We start from the raw sequence: 21,173 nt of genomic DNA, 5'->3' as shown, positions 1-21,173 counted from the left end.
CAAAGTCCAGACCTCAATACAATTGAAATGCTGTGTGGGACCTTAAGAGAGCTGTGCGTCAACAAATGCCAGCAAACCTCAATGAACTGAAGCAACGTTGTAGAGAAGAGCAGGCCAAAATTCCTCCACAATGATGTGAGAGACTGATAAAGTCCTACAGAAAATGATTCATTCACGTTATTGCTGCTAAAGGTGGTTCTACAAGCAACTGAATCATAAGGTGTACTTAGTTTTTCACACATAGCTTTTCCATTTTCGTTTATTTCTGTTAAATAAATCATGACACAGTGTCATAGGCCATTTGCTATTGTTCACCTGAGGTTGCATTTACATAATTTTAAGTCCTGCTAAAGAACAGATGATTGCTATTATGTCTTCATATGTAAAGCCACAGAATTCAAAGAGGGTGCGCTTTCTTTTTCCCATGACTGTATGTTTTAGGTATGTTAGGTATTGTCACATGAAAGCTGATATATCAATTATGTTTTAATCAAAACTTTAAAAATGTCACTTCAAAAACTATTAAACATGATTTTATATTATACAGTGCTTACTTTTAAAAAATGCATTTATATGCTGCTAGATTTTTTTTCTATCGAATTATCATTGTAAGCAACATATTTTTAAAAATAAAGTGATTGCTGTCTTATAGTCTGACAGTAAAATGACTCACTTCATTTTATAAATAGTCAGTGGATGCTGACATTACAGAAAAGAAAAATGCCTGTTGAAAATGATTTAAACCAATTGTAATTAATATATACCCATAAACTCTGATGTCTTCATTGCCTTGGCCAATACATCTTGCATGGAAAAATGACAGCTTATAAAAGCTAAACAGAATTTATAGCCTGTTTCAATTTGCATGTTACATGTCATCATTATGAAAAAATAATATGCCAGATTCCCATTTCTAGGAATATAGACTTAGGGAACAAGTGATTGAAAATAAAAAGTATGAAGCACTGTATTGACACATGGAATTCAGAAGTTCTTAAAATGCAGAAACCACATAAATAATAATTATCTCTACAATAGTAACATTCAGCGGTGAAAGCTGATAGCTACACACACCCAAAGAAGAGGAAAGATGTTCATATTCAGGAGAACTATATGCTATGCAGAAGTAGAAAAAAATGGGGGGGGGGGCCCTAAAAGTGGACACATTTGCACCCCAACCACTGGAACTGCATCTCATGTACCATATGCCTCCCTCACCCAGGTCCTTTCCCATGTGAGGCTTGCATGACAGATGTCAAAAAGCCACTGTGAAGATTCCTTTCTCAATGTGTTAAGAATCGAAAACAAAGGAACAGGAAAAGCAACAATAATATTAGTAAACAAAACAGAGATGGGGCAGATGAAAAAGAGGAAGCAGATGTAGCTGACAGGAACAGTAAGGCTGAAAATATGGAGGGCTGATGAAGGCAGAAATGACAACATACTGGACAGCTGAAAAGCAAATGAGAGGGGAGGGGTGGAAATCATAGCAGAAAAATGGGGAAACTGCAGGACAAGTGACAGAGGAAACAGAAATCAAAGAGAAGAAATGGGAGAAACAATAGGGAGTGAGGAAGACAGAGCAAGCAAAGGGAAATGGAAGCAAGAGGCTGTGCGAGCCACTAAACTGTATTTTATTTTCCCATGCAGAACTTTGCTGTTGACTCTGCCTGGTAACAGCAATACAGCTTTATCAGAAAGATTTCCCATTTTTAAATGTTACCTAACCCCCACGTTGCAGCTTTGAGGACTTTTCTGAGCAGGTAACCCAAACTAGTACTTACAAGCTCTGTGATTCTTGACTTGCTGATGATACACAATCTGCCCCCGCAACAGGCGTTGGAATTCTCTCCGAAAGCAAACTAGTCTGTCAGAAATGAAAAGCAAATTACATAAATTTACTGTTAGCAACAGTAGCAAATCTAAATTATGATAGCTAACAACATAGTATGATAAGGATATTTGATTAAGCATCGGAAATATCTTAAGGGCAGACATATCTGCAGATTGTTGGAGGGCCTTTCTCTGAGTGCCTACCATCATTTTGGATCCCAGCAGTGACATTACTGCAGTTATCAGTCAACACTGCTTGGCCATTGTTGGTGGGGGTGCTGCAATGGGTGTGGTAATGACAATGCTGTTTCTGCTGTCTGATAAACCCACTTGTGTGCAGGGGTGATGGTGGGTGCCTAGTTTCCCAGACCATTATAACACCACTGCCAGATATGCCTGTTAAAGAAACCTGCCAGCTACCTGCTTCCAAGGGTGCTTTATCCAATTGCAGCAACACTGCAATGCACCAGAGAGCCAAATGGATGCTTGGATCCTTCACCACTTACATTAATAACCTAATAATAAATCCTGATACCACCAGATAAACTAGCTTGCAAATGTGCAAGGTGAGAAGCAACAGCTGCTGCAGCAGCAACCACCTGTGTGATAGTGGGGCGCTGGGCACTGACCAACTTATGGGCATCATGAAGTTACTTGGTGAATGTTTCTAGTGTAACTCTTGGAACCAAAAGCAATGCATGCAAGAAATGCAGCACTGGACTTTTCGTGACTAATGAAGATTAACAAACAGATCTACTTGCCAACTTTAAAAAAATATTTCAAACTCCCAACATCTATTCAAGCCTATTTCACATATAATATAAATTAGAATGTACACATCTGTATACTATACTGGCAATATTTTCCACAGCCTGAGAGGACAAGACTTGCCTATTTTTTAACTACAGCGGTACCTCGGGTTAAGAACTTAATTTGTTCTGGAGGTCCGTTCTTAACTTGAAACTGTTCTTAACCTGAGGTACAAATTTCGCTAATGGGGCCTCCCGCTGCCACTGCACGATTTCTGTTCTCATCCTGAAGCAAAGTTCTTAACCCGAGGTACTATTTCTGGGTTAGCGGAGTCTGTAACCTGAAGCGTCTATAACCTGAAGTGTCTGTAACACGAGGTACCACTGTACACGTGCACAGTGTTGGGATCCAAGAGAAATTGCTACTCCCCCTCCCTCTTTGCTATGCTTGTTACAAAGAGGGGAAAACTAATAATCATCTTTGGGATATTATAATGTTAAGGTGCCACTTCCATGATATAATCTGTACTACATTACATTTTTAGCATAAAAAGTACCCTTTGGGAACAGATGCACACACAAGCAAACATAAACATCCTTTGCATAACTTCTATACATATACTTTGTATAAACAAGGATAGGACTACCTTTTTCCAAGCCTCAGAAATAGATCCATGTAAATGGTAAGGTAGCAACACCTCTAAGCCTTCGCAAGTACTATACATCTGGTGGCATACAAAGATGAAAGCACCTTTGAGCACTGGCAACATCTCAGACCCAGAAAGAACAGAAATGTCTTCATCAAGAAGCTTCTTTGTAAACTGAACAATAGTATGTGCACCCTTAAGGCTACAAAGAACGAAACATTTCAAAAAACAATGTTTTATTGATTCGGCAGAATTATGATGAAATAAAGCTTTTCAGTTAGTAATTGAAATGTTAATCCTTCTTTTGCTTATACAATATGCTGAGACTTGGCCTAAAGAAAGACTTACTGCCTATCATCTTCCCATGTAAGATGGGAACAAACATGAGCAAAACAAAGTAGGAAGGCTTCTCTCCCCCTTCCACAGAGATCACCTATAAAACTGCTTTATTCTTAGTGAAGCTAACACATCCACCATGTTTTTGAGCAGCATGCTTAGGACTTGGTATGACTGTTTCTTAACAAATAAGCAACAGCAAGACCCAATCCATATTGAAACTATGTTGTTGGAAGATGCTGTATAACTCTCTACACCACCACCCAATTAATTTGGATTGTGGTCATAATGCAGATTATGACCCTTTGCCATAGCTGCTCTTTGTTAAGAAAGTGATATTACATTTGCAAGTTTTTCCTTTTTACATTTTTTTTTTAAGAACTCCATTAGTTTTACATATGATTTATATCAACCCACAGGACGTAATCAATGATACCAGGTGCTAAATAGGTATGATCTCAACTATTTAGAAATGTTTGTGCTCATTTCTAAGACAGAGCAACCTGGCTCAGGGAAGGTGTATGAATGCATTTATACTATTGTGAAAATGGTGATGTATTCTGAGAAGCACACAATTTTCATATCTCCACATTTCACAGGATAGCAGAAACACATCTTCAATTTAAATGGGAATATGTTCCTTTAACTATTTCCTCTTACATGCCACCTTCTCCAGAATGCTCTGGAGATGGAAACATTCCACTTTGATTGTTGATTAACCACAGTTTATGATACATCCAAATCATAAACTGTAGTTAAGCCTTAGCTACTACTGCAACAAGCCAATTAATCCAAGGCTTGCCACTGAATTCAGTAAACAGTAAACATTAGTTAATTCTACATTTGTCTGGGTTCAGACACAATGTTTAATTGTGGTTAGTTTAAAACAGAAATGAAACCTTCTGATCTCCTCTTATGGAGAGAAGGTAGGTGAGAGTACACAAGCCTGAGGTTTGTTGACATAACAAGAAATCATAGTTTATCATTACAACCAAATGCAGTAATACTTTAAGCCAAGAAACAAAAGCATGACTAATAAGAAATAAGATGAAAATTACAGTGTACGGACCATTCAGGTATTGCATGCAGACTGTTTTCTACAGGGGTGGGAGCTATCTCCTTAGGTACATTTGCATAAAGAACAAAACATGCAAGCTGTTCATTTTATAATTCAAATCATGGAAGCTTCTCTCAAGACTTATATACAACTAATTAGATATGAGATACAAGAACTTATTTCATAACACTGTTTTTGTTCTTTTAAAATACATTCTCTTACCTACCACCCTCCATGGCAGAGGGCTTCTCTCCTCCATAGAGAAGGAGTGAAAGACCATCATCTGCAGCAGCAATCCTTGCCAAAATATCAGCTATATGTATTAGAGTTGTTTCAGGAGAATTTAGATGCACCTGTATATACATTTAAAAAACTCTGAAGATTAATGTTTTATAGAGACGTTTGTCTACAAACCTTGTGTAACTAAAGGCAAATTAATGTAACAAGACTGAGGAATTCCTACATTATAATCCAGCTTATGTCAATGGAGCTTTGATTTTTATTTTATTTTTTGAACAATACAGTTGTAAATGATACTGCTGATTTGTATTTAGCTAAAAGTAGCTGTGAGGATAAATCTAAATGTTAACTGACAAACAAGAACAGAAGAATTCCAAGTCCTTTCAAAATGAATTAACATTTATTTCAAATATAAAATAGAAACAGATGGGGCTAACTTCCAAAATAGACTAGCATGCCAATTCCACATTCCTTCTCTTACTGAAACAAGGATGGAAACCTATGACTCTCCAGATGTCAATAGACTATAATTCTCAACATCCCTTATGATGGAAGTTGGAATCCAACAACTGGAGGGTTATAGGTTAGCTGCCCTTGACTTACATGAAATGCAGCTTTCTTCATAATCTTGCCTGTCTCCTTTCCCCACAAATCCCAAGCTCCATTTTTAACTTTGGCTCTTGTAATTCATTACAGCGTAGCCCAGTCAACAATATGTTTTATTTCACTGTGGTGTGCACAGCTGTATTGAAACAGATACAGACACAATGTCCCCATTGCAATTCTCACTATTTTGCAATGCACATCTCCATTCACTAGTTATATGCAAGACCACATTGTGCCTGACAATTAAATGGATCACAGCCATTACATTTTTCTACATTAAGTTTTATTCATGTTTATTTGAAGGAAATACAACCAACCTCTGTTCCATTCAGTAAATAATGTATTGGCTGAAGAAGTGCTTCTATCACTGTATTAGTATATAGACATTCAGTTGCACATTCTTTTCTCTCACAAAGAATTCCGAGCACATCAGTAATAAGGCCTGCTGGAGAATAATTGCCTGACAAATAAAAAGAGACTTGTTTCAAAATAGTAAAGAACAACAGAGTGAGCAACACAATCAGATAAAGGAAAAGAAACAAGAGATATTTCTTCCCTCTTGCCAAGCCCACCACTTCAAATAGCCATCAGATGTGAAGAGTCATTCAGTTTTCACTTTAAATATGATGTCATGGTGTCTACAGACACAGAAATGATTAAGAAATATGGAAGTGAACAAACCTTTATTCACAAAGAAGAACATTAAAGAATAACAGAGCAAATATAAAGGGCAATGTTACCTGAATGCACTGTAAGAGTCTTTGGGCAATTTGGGGCGCAATAGATAAGACGAGTAAACATTACGACAAGGTCTGTCAAGGACATCAAATCTACAAAAAAGAGAATAGGAAAAATAACTTCATGTTACTTATAATTTAATTAGGAACAACAAACAAATACCTGAATACAAATTTAAGTTTAATTGCTGTAGCTTTTCTTCCATTTCCAACTGCTTCACAGACAGAAACCATTTAATTTAATTTATTACTGGTAGAGCTATTCCAGCAATGTCAAATAAACTGTTGGGTTCATGTTTTCCCTCCTGGAAAATAATGTAATCAAACTTTTTTTGTAACAGCCACAGGCCAAGGAGGACAGATGGAAGAATATTTAGATAATTGTGCAAGATGATAATGTGTACTTCTTCAGAGCCATAAACCAACCTGCCTTGGAAAAACCATAAGTCAGCGCTGCATGAATAAGTACAAGCGAGCCCCAGGCGCTTGTCCTCACCCTCCTCTTCCAGTACAACAGCAGGAGGTGGAAAATAGACAATTGCGGGTTAAACGACCTAGAGTTTTGTTGCATCCCACCTAGGGAAACTGATTAATTTAAACTATGCTATGTTTGGAGAATCATAAACTGTGATTCAATGCTGTCTTATTGCAACTAACTATAGTTTAAACTAACCAGAGTTCCAGTTCCATTGATATCAGTTCTCTTAACTGAGCCATGATAACTTCCCCAAAGGAAGCAAGGTATTCCAATGCGATTCTGTCTCGCGTGCCTGTCACTGTCTCCAGCAAAGAACTCAAAAGCAGTATTCTAATTTCCCCATTTTTACATAGGTACACGTGATAAATGTGTCCATGCAAATTTGTGAACTGGCACACTAGCAGATCTGGTAACTTCCCTTCACTCCCAAGGTTTGGACATAACAATAAACACCAGTTAGTTGAAAACAGAAAACACATGCTTCCTTGAATCCTCCTCAGGAAAGATGGGTTGAAGAGAATAAAAGTGCATGAACCAAAGGTTGTTTACACTGCACTAAGCTATGGTTTAGCATTATGTCCAAATCAAGTCACTATGTTAGTTTTGATAAACATCTCAGCTTCGCCACTGTTACAGAAAACAACAAAGTTTTGTTATAAATAGGTTTTAAAAAATCCAGATTAAAATAGTGAGACAGGAATTTATGTGTGACCCCTCTATATAGAACAGCATGGGATAATGCACCAGGCACTCCAATAACTCCAAGAACCAAAGCTGAAAAAGCATTAGAAAAATAGCCCTAATAGAACACACTGTCATGTTTCTATGCTTCTATGTTCTTTAACACGCACTTACCTTTTCTGTTTTTCAGCTGAATAGGAAAAAGTCTTCTGCCTTGTTTATATATCAACAATCTTCCTAAGAGGCTCAGGGAATGAACAAAATATATATACTGCAATTCTTTTCCAGTGTAAAAATTCTTCTGTTTATTACCTTGAAAGACAAGACAGTTAATGTCAATAAACCTGTCCTGTCTCTTGCTTCGTTCTTGTATACTAGAGTCCAAGCAATCACTGCTATCATGGGCAATAATGTATTTATAAAGAAAACTGCCAAGATCACAAAAAATGCAACCACCAATTAAAATTGTATTTGCCATTTCTAGGTGGGAGGGAAGCCTCAAACAATTGAAATGTTATTTATAAATTCTGAGATAGAACACATTCTGAACATTTGTCATAAAAAGCGCTACTGGAACACTGCTACATATATTATTAAAATGTAAGCAAAAAAGAAGACTTCAAATTAATATATATTATTCAGCATATGGAAAAATTACTTACCATTATGCAATGTGGAGAAAGAATTAAACCTGCCTGTTTTATCAATCACTGATTCACAAGTTTCAAGATAGGAAACACACTGCTCAACAGATGCAATAATCTGATGAATAAAACAACAAGGTATAACAAAATTCACAGGAAATGCCTATTGCACAATTCCCTTTATTAATGAAGATTCACTTCACTCACATCATTAGCAAATTTGCATTTGACCCTTTTCACATGAATTTTGAGTTGGGAGAAGTACATACAGGCAGTAATGTAAATTATAAAGTCTCTGCAGAACATCGTATTTAGAATGTGAAACTGAACTTCCTAAATGGTCATATTGATAAACAAAAATCAATTAAGGAGTATGTAATATCTTAAGATATGTCTTGGTTCAGTTGTAATTGATATGTACTTTGTTCCTTGTATTGATGAGAAAGGAGATTGACTGATGAAAAAACAGACTTACCAAAGATTTGTATTTTTTTTCAAGTAGCCTTAGCACCACTGTTCTGCTATAATATGCATGCTAAAATGACAAAACAGACATACATTACACTTAAAGCACTGAGTGAAAAATCAAAATGATTCAATTATTTTTCAACTGATTACAAGATCGAAATTGCACAATAAATTCTGAAGTTAGTCCATATTAATATATATTGGGTTGGAGACAGGTGTGTAGAGAAGCAAATAAGTGCTATGTATTTACTGGAAAACATAGTTCAAATTGTCTGTAAACCTACAGCGCCATTTTAATTTAATTTTGACTACTGCCTGTTGACACCAAGGACAATTCTACCCATATTCTACAGCAGGAGTGGATGTTGCTGGATTTCAGTTCTCATTAGCCCCAGCCAGAATGGCCAATGGTCAGGGGTAGTGGAAGTTTCAGTCCAACATATGGAGAGCCCCCAGTTCACCATCCACGCTCTACAGCATGGGTAGGCAAAGTAAAGCCCAGGGGCCGTATCCGGCCCAACCACCTTCTAAATCCAGCCTACAGACGGTCTGGGAATCAGCATGTTTTTACATGAGCAAAATGTGTCCTTTTATTTAAAATGCATCTCTGGGTTATTTGTGGTGCCTGCCTGGTGTTTTTACATGAGCAGAATGTGTGCTTTTATTTAAAATGCATCTCTGGGTTATTTGCGGGGAATAGGAATTTTTTGTTGTTTTTCCCCCAAAATATAGTCCAGCCCCCCACAAGGTCTGAGGGACAGTGGACCTGCTCCCTGCTGAAAAAGTTTGCTGACCCCTGCTCTACAGCATTCTAAAACAAGGGGACGTTCCACATGTGTAATAGATTAAGTCATCTATTTCTTAAGCACAGTCCAGACACCATGCCTCCAAGATGCATTTCCACTGTAGGGGTCATCCAATTAATTTGCTTATGGTGGGACTTAGTGTTAAATTCATCATGTGCTAGCAGAGTGCTATAGTATTCCTGCAGTGCCAGTTTTTTGGGGTTTTTAAAATACAAGTAGACCTCCTCCTGCCATGTTCTTAACTTGGTTTGGTTTAGTTTGAAATGTTACTGTGGGTTGCATTCTATCCTGGTAAGCCCATACCATTCCCAATAAGCCAGATGAAGGAGAAACCTGCAACCTTCCATGCAATTCCTCAGAAATTGCAACTTATCTCATCTATTGCATTACACTGACACATTCAATATCAACCTCTTGAAGAAAAGGACTAAGAGGATTATTAGCTCAAGGCATTATCAACAAAGCAATAACCTTGAAGGACTAACAGAAGAAGCTGCAATCAGCAAAATACATACATTTGCTTACCATCCATTTTTTAAACCAAACAGCCTTGAGATCGACTAGAGCCAAGAAGTACACAGGATCCAAAGAAACAGGGTGGCTTGACTCACGCTTTGCTGACAGAAGTGACAGGGTACTCTCCATTATTTCTTCCATGTACCTAAATATGTTATAAAGAACAAGCTGTTAAATAAAATCCCAATGTTCGTACTGATGCCATTTGTATTTAGACTCTCCATCCTTCAAAAAAGGAATTTGAAAAGGGAAAGAAATCAGATGCATTTTAATATTTTCTACTTTACTGTGAATATGATATTTTAAAGTCAAGAAATTGTATGTACTATTTTTTTTGTATACACCAAAAGAAAGTCACCTTCAAAAGGAGATTAAGAAAGTTACAATGAGCAATATTGTGAGTATGTTTACTGGGGTACTGTGAATACATTTTGGAGTTAAACTGCAATAATAATTTAGAGTATGCAGAACACCATTCTCCATGCCTAAATATTGTGAAGACCAGTTGAAAGGGAAAAGTGATTGTGATCCTAAATCACCAACCAGGAAACAGAAGTGTCACCTGTAGAATCCAAATCAGGAAACCAGCAACTGGTATAGATTAAATAGCACAAAGAGAATAGTTGGTTTGGGGAGTTTTAAGTCAAGGAACTTTGTCCTCATAGACACAGATTGACTTATGACAGCAAGCAATGGAACCAAGAAATTTCACTATCAAAAGACAGATGAGCAGCAGTAGTAATTTCATGCTTAATAAATCACTGATTTTAGTAGTAACAGGCAATTGTAACAGGCAAATGAAAACTAAGGAAACAATTGCTCTGATGGTGTTTCCTGCTTGGCAGGGGGTTGGACTCGATGGCCCTTGTGGTCTCTTCCAACTCTATGATTCTATGAATTGGATAATTGTGACATACTTTTCTGGATGACGAATCCAAAAAGATGGTACTTCCCTCTGGTACTCATTTAGCAGACGTATCTATGAATAAAAGAAAAACAGCTTGTTTGCTTTTTTTAAAAGACTGGATGGGGAAAATAACTAAATTTGAAAAAGAAATATGGGAAAACTGATTTGTACCTTTTTAAGTAAACGGATTATATCTGGGTTGCTTATATCAATACCTATTGATATGGTAGGAACATAACTATCTTCAGAAAGGAAGTACATCTCTAAATACTTTGCTGTAAAGAGATAAATAATTGCCAAATAATTTAAGAGGCAAATTTTTAAAATGGTTGCTGGCTACAGAAGGCAAGTAACATTTCTCCATTTGACTTAATGAACTTACCCAAACTTGTATACAGTTCCCTTGTCATATTTAGTGGAGAGGAAGAAAATGTCTTGGCATAGAATTTCAAAACTTTGTCCTGAAACAGTAAAAATGAAAGCTAGTTCATAAAATCTAAACAGAATTTCGATGTTCTGCGTCAGCAGCAATGTTATAAAGAATATCTGACTTGTTAGTTTATTTCATTTCATTTTTTACCCAGCATTCTTCGAAGGCGTTTCGAACTGCTGTCTTTCCACATCACAACAACCCTGTGAGGTAGTTTATGCTGAGAGACGATCAATAGCCAAAAATTACCTAGTGAACTTCATGAGTGAATGGGGATTTAAATCTGGGTCTCTATAGTCCTAACCTGATACTAACCACTATACCACACTGGCTTCTGTAGCTCTAACATACAGCAGATGCTCCTGTAGACTTTTCATTCTAAACAGAGTATTGTGCAAAAGCTGAAAATTATTATAATAACATAACTCCCTCTATTGACAGCTGAAGCACTTAGGCCTATATATAAACACACAAACAACAGGCTATACAGTGGTACCTCTGGATATGAACGGGATCCGTTCCGGAGCCCCGTTCGCATCCTGAAGCAAATGCAACCTGCATCTGCACGTCTGCGGGTCACAATTTGCCGCTTCCATGCACACGTGTGATGTCATTTTGACCGTCTGCACAAGAGCGAGCGGCAAAACCTGGAAGTAACGTGTTCCATTACTTCTGAAAGCGATCAACCTGAAGCAACTTCAACCCAAGGTATGACTGTATACACAAAACACGTTGTATAGAGGCCATGCCAAAATGTACCTACGGGACCTCTCCCTCAATATCTGGAGTTACCTTGATGGGAGAACACACCACCAGTGTATCAAACAATAAGATAGCTTATCCATATATTACTATATTGGAAGGCAGAAGGTTTGCTATAGTCCTGCAGGCTTTCTATTTCAGTGTTTACCTGAAGGAGCATCTCCACCCCGATCGTTCAGCCTGGACACTGAGGTCCAGCGCAGAGGGCCTTCTGGAGGCTCCCTCACTGCAAGAAGCAAAGTTACCCAGGGAACAAGGCAGAGGGCCTTCTCGGTAGTGGCACCTGCCCTGTGGAACGCCCTCCCATCAGATGTCAAAGAAATAAACAACTATCTAACATTTAGAAGACATCTTAAGGCAGCCCTGTTTAGGGAAGTTTTTAATGACTGATGTCTTAATGTATTTTTAATCTCCTGTTGGAAGCCGCCCAGAGTGGCTGAGGAAACCCAGGCAGATGGGCAGGGTATAAGTAGCAAATAAATAAAATAATAAATTATTATTGTTGTTATTTTACATTCTTTCAAAAAATGTGTAACACCACATAGCCCAAAGGCCAAATGAGACCCAGCAGTGCTCTCAATGTGGCCCGCAAGGCTGTTTTCCCCAAACCATGTCATATGTGGCAACAAGTGTGGGGTAGGTAAGGAAGTACTTACAAAGGAACAATCAGGAGCTTAAACTGAGCTTGCAATTATTCTTTTGCAAGCAGCGACGCTGTGATCACCCATCAGCACTGACAGTGAGCATGCCTGAAGTTGCCACCTGATGTTGTAATGGTATAAAGTGACTGACAGGTTGACAGCTCTGTTCACCTGTCAAAACGGCTTGTGGGGAAGCTCAGGATTCAGCCTACCAAACAGAAAAGCTTCCCGATCCTTGCGATACAACAGGGACAATTAAAACGCTGCATACATAATTTTATGCATGCTATTCAAGGAAGAAGTAGTAGTAGTTATAAAGAAAGACATACTTGACCTGCTTCATTTAAAAAATCCCAATACAGTGGTGCCTCGCAAGACGAAAAGAATCCGTTCCGTGAGTCTCTTCGTCTTGCGGTTTTTTCGTCTTGCGAAGCAAGCCCATTAGCGGATTAGCGCTATTAGCGGTTTAGCGGCTATTAGTGGCTATTAAAGTCTTAAGGGATTAGCAGATTAGCTGCTAAAAGGCTATTAGCAGCTTAGTGCCTTAGAAAAAGGGGGTGGGGAGCGGAAAAAAACCCCCAGGAATCGCAAGACATTTTTGTCTTGCGAAGCAAGCCCATAGAGAAATTTGTCCTGCGAAGCACCTCCAAAACGGAAAACCCTTTTGTCTAGCGGGTTTTCCGTCTTGCGAGGCATTCGTCTTGCGGGGCACCACTGTAGTCACTTTTCTACATGGAATTTCTGAGAGGTACGTAAAATCTTTGCATGTGCTTTGATTTTGCACACTATATAAATTATGATGAAGCAATACATTAGGAATGGTAAAAAATAATTTCCTTACACTGAAACTGGAATCCGGATCTGAAAGTGCTGTTGCAAGATGTTTACGTAAATTAGCCCAACTCTCACAGTTTAATATATCAGATGGCGGAGCAGAACACAATGTCTGCATAGCTTCCTGACGCACCTGCAACATCAAGGTAAGATGTGGGTTTAAAAAATCACAAAGAGAATTATCAGAATAAATCAGAATCTTCAACTAATGTGATGATGCGCGCGCACACACACACATGATAAGGTAAAGGTAAAGGACCCCTGGACGGTTAAGCCCAGTCAAAGGTGACTATGGGGTGCAGCGCTCATCTTGCTTTCTGGCTGAGGGAGCCGGCGTTTGTCCACAGACAGCTTTCCGGGTCATGTGTCCAGCATGACTAAACCACTTCTGGTGCAACAGGTTGTGTGTGTGTACACCTACACACACACAACCAGTGGACCACAGAATAGTCTACCCTCCTCTATATGTTTTCTACCTTTAGCTTTCCTGCACAATAACTCTATACTTCTGCTTTCTACATCTCACCTTCCTCTTCCTAAGTCTCAAGCCCGCACTCGTATAAAGAACTAATAACCAATCATGCCCCCTCCAAATGAGACTATCCAAGTTCACTCAAGCAACGTGAGCTTAAGATGTGCTAAAATAAAAAGTATTGTCTGAGTGGGTGTGTCCATTTGCCTTTTAGACTCACCTCCTTAGGTTGTGCCGGATCAAGCCTTTCTACCAGTAGTTGCAATTGTTCTTGATTCATGAATGTATAACTCTGTAACACATTGCAAAATGCTCATTAAGTAACTCATTAAATTAAAAAGATTAATTACTATAATAATTAGCTATTATTAGTGAACTAAAAATTATCTTTAAGGGATTCACATTATCTTAATGAAATATTAAGGGAGGTATTGTTAATTATCAAATATAAGGAAAAAATGTTACCTTTCTATTTTTAATAACCTTTCTATTTTTAATTATACAACATGTGATACCAACCATAACATTTTGTAGAAATAAAAGAAAGACATTCTGGAAAGACCTAAACTTTGTAGTGCTGCTCTCAGTAAAAAAAATCACAGAAACACAGAACTGTAGAGTTAGAAGGGACCCTAGGATCATCTAGTCTAACCCCTGCAATGATCACTGAGAAAGTTTAAGTACATAGTAAACATTTTGAATATTAGCTTTTATCTGGGAAGTAAAGTATTGTAATTAGGCTTAGTACTTAAATTGTATGGGGTGCATGTACACCTTTGGTCCCCACCCTGCACTCAGCTCTAACCTGTGGCTCCTAGAAGCTGTCAGAATGTGACAGCTGGCCAGCTAAACCAAGTGAAGGTAGCCAATGGAATTAGTGAATTAGGCACTTCCGCCTGCATGCGAAGACAGGCTCCGGCGTATTGAGCCCTAAGACGGTTGTATGCTTCCTTCCAGCAACTCCTGCAGCCAAGCTGGTGTCAAATGTATAGTTCTGCTTTCCGTTGGGCCATAGCAAGGCCGGGGGGGGGGGTCTTGTCATCTGGGCAGCCCAGAACCTCCATACACACTGCCCAGGCTTGCACCTCCGGGAGGTCACTTCAGTGCTGCTAACACAGCAGTTTGACTACACCCCTGGAGGAGCACTCCATTGTCTCTTGAGACACAGAGATGCCAACAACAACTTAAACTGACTTCAATATTGTGGGTACCCTGTGCACACAGTGGAGATGTGTAGAACTGCACTGAGGTTGATGGGAAATCTTAACACTGTGAGAATTCTATGCATGCTCTCAGATGAGGTATTCTAACTTTCAGTGGAGATAATACAACCCCATAAAAACCAATAGGCTTTCAGCCCGTGATCTAAATGGAATGGATTTTATCTATTGATTTTGCAGTAACAATTTAAAGAAAATATAGCCTCAAGTCTGGCAGTGTAAGTCAGAGAAAAGAATTTCTCATTGATTTCATCAGCAACAAACAAGACGAGGAACATGAAGATGAAATCACAGAAACCAACTAGGGCTCTCCATTAACTCTAATGGGAGTGTATTTAGATATGACAGCTATTTTGGTGGCATAGCTCTATGTCAGCAGGCAAGTAAGGCCCAGCCCAGGGGAGGATAGAATGGCAACTATGGTTAGCTAGTCACTCTTCCATTCCTTACCACACCCGTGCCTTCCCCTTACACCCTTGTTGTTACAACAGCATAAAAGATGGCGGCCCAACAAGATTATTACATAGACTTGGCCATACCTGATTAAATGAAGAATCACTATCAGAGCAATTATCTGTATAGTAACTGCTGTGCTGTTCTGTTTTCACTTTCCTCTGAATTTCCTTATAGCGCATCTGATCTTCTTCAAACTTGTTAATTAAAGATTCAACTACAACCATCATAACATTCTTCAGAGAATGCATCATTTCTCTATACCTTCAGAGCAGAACAAATGTTATAAAAACAAGCAGACTAAAGTTCACAAATCTTATTACACACAGGCTGAACTCCTAAGCATGAACATCAATGGGACTTAGTTGTGGATAGGTAAGTACAGTCAATAGGAAGTGATTGGTCTCTTTTTGTGGGGGCTTTGCACTGGTAGCATTGCAGTCAGAACAGAAACTTTTAAGGGGAAGCAATGGTTGGGAAGTTACCTTCAGAGATGTCCAACCATACGAGAGGGAAACCATACAAATGTTAGTACCTATTCACTGAAGGACTTTTACACGATAAACTTGAAAGTGGAGACTTAACTGGAAAACAGAAAAGGTCACAGATTGCCATAGCAAACTGATTTACATTCAGATACAAACCAACCAAGCCAGTATCGGGACCAAAGAACAACAGAACAGGAAAATACAGTCTCTGTATTGCTGAACCACAAACCATATCTTTGGGAAACCTGGTCAAGGCTGCCTTGGATGTTTTTAGGTTCTATATATTTTCTGACAAGACAAAGGTGCTGTTGTGGGCAGGTGGGGAATAAATCTGTTCTGGATGAAGCCACTATCCCCGGTAGGAGCAGATTCAAAGACTACACCACTTTTGTTGCTTGAGGCCCAAATAATCTCAGTTCTAGGAATGCCTATCTCCAGTTTAAGTTGATGTGCCTTCCTAGATTGCAACAGCTGCTCTGTTGAACTCTAGATTTGACTACTGTAATGCAATCTACATGGGGCTACCATTGAAAACAGTCTGGAAGCTGCAGCAGAACACTATCATATTGGACTTTCGGAGGAAGAGAGGGGAACTAGCCCCGTTGTATATCGGTGTGGAGAGAGTCTCTTCCTTTAAATTCCTGGGAGTTTATCTTAGTGAAGGCCTCACTTGGAAAAACAATATAACTCAGGTGGTTGGGAAGGCCCAACAGAGACTCCATTTTCTCAGGGTCTTGCGAAAGAACAATGTTAAACAACAATTGATGACCTCCTTCTCCCGGTCCACAATAGAAAGTGTCCTCTCATATTGTATCACAGGGTGGTACGTTGGCTTGACAGCCACGGAGATAAAGTCTTTACAGAGGGGGGTGAACACAGCACATGATATCATCGGCTGTCCCCTCAGCCCACTAGATGACATTGCAAGGGTTCGTTGCCTTAGGAGAGCGAGAAAAATTCTCAGGGACGATTCACACCCCGGCCAGCACCTCTTTAATCTTCTACCCTCGGACAGGAGATATAGAAGTATAATCAGTCATACCAACAGGCTAAAAAACAGTTTCTGTCTGTGGGCTGTTAGGCTGCTGAATGGAAAATAATATAGTGCAACTGACTTTCGGGGTTGGTGTGTTGTGCGACAAGCACACAGAGTGCAATGAGATTGAGTGTTAGGGGGCGGGGGAGGCTCAGTTAATTTCATTGTTCACAGGTTGAACATTGACAAGAAAGGTACTACTACTACTATTATACCTATCCTTCTGGAATTGCACTAAATTCCCATTTGCTACCAGGCCCAACTCAAGGTGTCAATGTTAGCATATAAAACCCTAAACAATTTAGAGTCCAAATGCTGGAAATACTGCCTCTTCCTGTGTCTGCCTAGTCAGACACTGTAGTCTGCAGGGTAGGTTCTTAATGTGGTCCTGTCAACAGATGTATCAATGATGCAAGATAGGGCTTTATCCTTGGCAGTGCCCAGGTCATGGAACTCCCTCCCACTAGAGATTCAGTAGTCCATCCTCCCAGTGAAAAGGGAAAGGGTACTGTGAAGTAAAGCGTATATGGGATATTTATTTGTGCTTTTACACACTGCCTTCCTAATCACTCCCCTTTAAAGTCTTAAAAAAGAAACCCATGAAGACTGAGAATCCTAAATAACAGTATATAGCCTTGGGGTTTTTTTATATAAACGAAGGCTACCCTACAGGGATGAACATAGCCTGGCATTCATCTGTGCTCTCTAAAAATTATTTCTTTGTGTGGTTGGCTCAAAACTGACATGCCATTCCTAAATGTAAATAAATGGCTTATTAAAAATACAGCAGTCCACACATTAATTTATAAAAGCAATTAAGCACTGATTAAGTAACGAAGTTTTTCACAATGACATTTCTAATTTCCTCTCACAGAACAAGGCCATCCACATATCATTGAAATTGCTATTAAAATGTTCCTAAGATTGATCTCATCATTAGAGGTTCACTGAACTTTTCTACAAGGGGTCCTCCTTACCCTTGGTACTTTCACATTCGTCTTGCAATCTCCCACAGTCTGAAGGTTATCTGGCTATATTTAAAGTGATCAACACTTCCAGTAATATTTTGTTTGGTAAAATCTCATAACTAACTGGGCTGACAGAAACATTTCAGTAATTAGTATTTAGTGAATGCACTTCTTTCCAGTTGTAAATAATTATAATTGAGTTCTAATTTTGCTACTATTCACAGAAATTGTTGACAATCATATACCCTATTCCAATACCACCTATGAACACAAAAGCACAAGTATACACACAGCAGTGTCATGCTCACACAGGCATCCCCAATTAATGCCAAGGACTGATATGTCCTCACATCCGACAGTACCAATGTAATTACGCTGAACAGTGAAAATCCCACTTAACCGAAATCTTTTTACTGGACCACCTGACGGGCTCCAGGTTAGATTATAGTTTACAGTCCCTCCCTGAATCCCTTCTTAGAGGTAGAAGAGATGCATAATCATTGTGTGCATACCTCTAGCTTCTTACAGTGAGGTATTCTGCAGCACAGTGCTTTAAAGTAGCATTAAAAAAAAAAGATGCAGAAAAAAAACTACTGCAACAAATACAAAAACACCAAAGAGTAATTTTTGGTGAAGGCTTGCAGATAATAAATTAGCTGTACTTACTACACTGCTTCCTTCCAGAGACATTTTGTAAAATGTACTGTAAATGCAGTGAAACTTTGAACTTAGGGGGGTGGGTTGCATTCTTTGGTAAAGTACTTACTGTAAAAAGCTTATTGTACAAATTCATCTGAATTAGTTTTAAGCAGGATATATCTTCTCAACATTTCTGGTCAAACTACACTCTACAATTTTGGCTATAATCCTATGCACATTTACATGGAAGTAAGACCCACTGAACCCAATTGGCTTACTCCTTGAGTACGCATGTATAGGATTGCAACACCATGCCATTACTCCATGGTACCTAGCACACTTGTTTCAACAAAGTAGCAGAAACAGTCATTCAGAAAGAACAGGTGTCTCAGGATATGCATGAAATGTGAGGTGCGCTTTAATACCAAGTCTTCCCATGCTCATACTTATGGAATCAAAATCATACCACTGACACATGAGAGAGGTATAGGCAGACTCAGCATAATTCTGAGATACATACAAGTACCAAAACTCTGCAGGGTAGAAAGCTAAGGAAGGGAGACACCAATTAAAAAAACAAAAAAAAACCAGCCCCTGAACTACTCCACAACACAAACCAAGAAGATTAGAAGAATCTGCTGGAACAGGCCAGTCACCCATCTAGTCCACCATCCTGTTCTCATAGTGGCCAACCAGAACTATTGAGATGCAGAGGAAAAACGAACATGGTTGGGTGGGAGCAGAATAGAGCTGCAGGAACAGAAGGAGACACACACAACAGACATATTGTTCACACTGAAAAACTAGATATTGACTGAAAAAATAATAAATGTAGCTGGAATTGGATACCAAGTGCGTCTACCCCACCCCACCCTCAAAAAGATCCAAAAGGAGGGGGAAAAACAGCAACCCCAAATTAGCCTAGTGAGGACTGGGCATGTTCAGTGGGCCTGGGATGCTGGTTAACGTTCAAGGAGAGGAGAGGAAAACCAGGTGGTGAGGACAAGATAAAATGACTGGAAACCTGAACAGCAGTATCAGTATTCTACACTGCAATATTTTGTTGCAGGGCCACTTGTTTGAGTTTTAATACCAGCATAAAATATATTTCCTTCCTTAAGCAATGAAATATTACAAACAATGTCAAATCTGAAGTCGATCTTTCAGAAGAGTTACAACAATGAAGGGACACGATTTCAGAAGGACAGTGCCAGGAACCGATAAAATCAAGTATAAGCAGGAAAGAACATTTGAGAAAGTCATTCTTTTTGGACACTGTAGCTTTTTACATGTGTTTTGTACATGTACTCACTCTTTTGATTCTCGAGTCTTTTTAGTAACATGCTGTACCAGTGTATCATACCCAGATCCTTCACCCTGATTCTGTGCAGATGTACATTTCTCAGTTTCTTCTTCTATTACGGAGCCCAGCATGCTACTTATATATTGCCTAAGATACTTCACAAATTCATAGCTGTAATAAACATGTAAAGTATAACTTACTTTGTGCTGTTGTATTTTCAATGTTATATAAACTGTATTTCATCAGGCTACTGCTAGAATTCTGTACAGCAGGAGTTGGTCTAGGAACCTGTGGTCTTCCAGATGTTACTTCTATCATCTCTGACCACCAGCCACTCTGGCTGGGGCTGATGAAACATCTGGTTGTTAGATTCCACAGGTTCCCCACCTCTGCTGTAGAGGCGCCATGAAAGATTAGCAGATTTTTAACAGTAGATTTGCAGAGGTGAAAAGAAACTAGGTATTTAACTCACACCGAGTTTTGAAAGAATTTGTGGTCTATCTGCCAACTGGAAAAAATAAAGTATTTCTCCATATATACTTAGTGTACATAATCCTATGGCTGCAAAATTATCAAACACACATAAAAAAGGAAAATGTAAAGATATATCTAATGTCTCAAAAACCATACTTCACAAATGTTTTCAGTTATTATACATAATGTCACAAAGCAGCCTGCTAGATTTGTACAGATGGCTCAGTATTTTTTCCCCATTCCAAAATATATTACAATTAACCGCTTGCCCACAGACCTGGGGCAAGCAACAATTCTTTCCACATGAGTAGCTTGGTAGAAACAGCCTGTGAATGACAGACAAGCATTTAACTAAGTTGAAAATTGTTTCTTAAAGACATCTGCAGGATTGTAACATCTCAATTTCTAAAATCAACTGACTGGAACATTATATGTATGAGTACCCGCAATGTTCTAACAACACACAATCAAAAACATTGCATACTGCCAGTCATCAGCTGCAAAACTGCAGCAGCAAGTTTCCCCACATGGATCAGCAGTCACTATTCAGTTGCTTCAATGATGACACAAAAATAAACTTTCAAAAAAATTACTTGTGAAAATTTTCATCTGTTTCCTCCAGATGTAGAAGAATCTCTTCTGCACACTCTACTGATGGCGCTCCTGTGATTTTTTCTTTGACACTTTGCAGTAACTGTCTGAGCATAGACTGCAAAAGAGCTTCGTCTTCACTAGAAAAATGAGACAT

At 38.8% G+C, this 21,173-nt stretch overlaps 1 protein-coding gene across 6 annotated transcripts in view; it reads right to left on the bottom strand.

Annotated features, from left to right (window-relative positions):
• The window catches only part of TBC1D32 (TBC1 domain family member 32), a 66,759-nt gene that overhangs the window by 43,012 nt on the left and 2,574 nt on the right, over positions 1-21,173 (bottom strand). For 5 of the 6 annotated variants that reach the window (XR_014509942.1, XR_014509943.1, XM_083435174.1 and 2 more), the window contains exons 2-18: positions 21,019-21,173; positions 19,961-20,122; positions 15,604-15,781; positions 14,065-14,136; positions 13,380-13,505; positions 11,088-11,166; positions 10,877-10,980; positions 10,716-10,777; positions 9,808-9,943; positions 8,484-8,543; positions 8,027-8,126; positions 7,539-7,676; positions 6,209-6,298; positions 5,786-5,928; positions 4,845-4,975; positions 3,230-3,431; positions 1,785-1,867 (exon numbers count right to left, since the gene is read on the bottom strand). Coding sequence is in view for 4 of the 6 variants with exons in the window: in XM_083435174.1 (XP_083291300.1) it covers positions 1,785-1,867; positions 3,230-3,431; positions 4,845-4,975; positions 5,786-5,928; positions 6,209-6,298; positions 7,539-7,676; positions 8,027-8,126; positions 8,484-8,543; positions 9,808-9,943; positions 10,716-10,777; positions 10,877-10,980; positions 11,088-11,166; positions 13,380-13,505; positions 14,065-14,136; positions 15,604-15,781; positions 19,961-20,122; positions 21,019-21,173 (2,021 nt within the window). In the remaining 2 variants the exon portion in view is untranslated. Of the gene's footprint in view, positions 1-1,784; positions 1,868-3,229; positions 3,432-4,844; positions 4,976-5,785; positions 5,929-6,208; positions 6,299-7,538; positions 7,677-8,026; positions 8,127-8,483; positions 8,544-9,807; positions 9,944-10,715; positions 10,778-10,876; positions 10,981-11,087; positions 11,167-13,379; positions 13,506-14,064; positions 14,137-15,603; positions 15,782-19,960; positions 20,123-20,151; positions 20,344-21,018 lie in introns of all 6 variants that reach the window. The other variant, XM_083435176.1, reaches the window with a different exon arrangement.

The sequence above is a fragment of the Podarcis tiliguerta genome, assembly GCF_965153285.1.
Source record: "Podarcis tiliguerta genome assembly, chromosome: 3".
In the NCBI taxonomy this organism is placed as follows: Eukaryota; Metazoa; Chordata; class Lepidosauria; order Squamata; family Lacertidae; genus Podarcis; species Podarcis tiliguerta.
The sequence above is the reverse complement of the archived record's forward strand: the minus strand, read 5'-3'. Positions and strand labels throughout refer to the sequence as shown.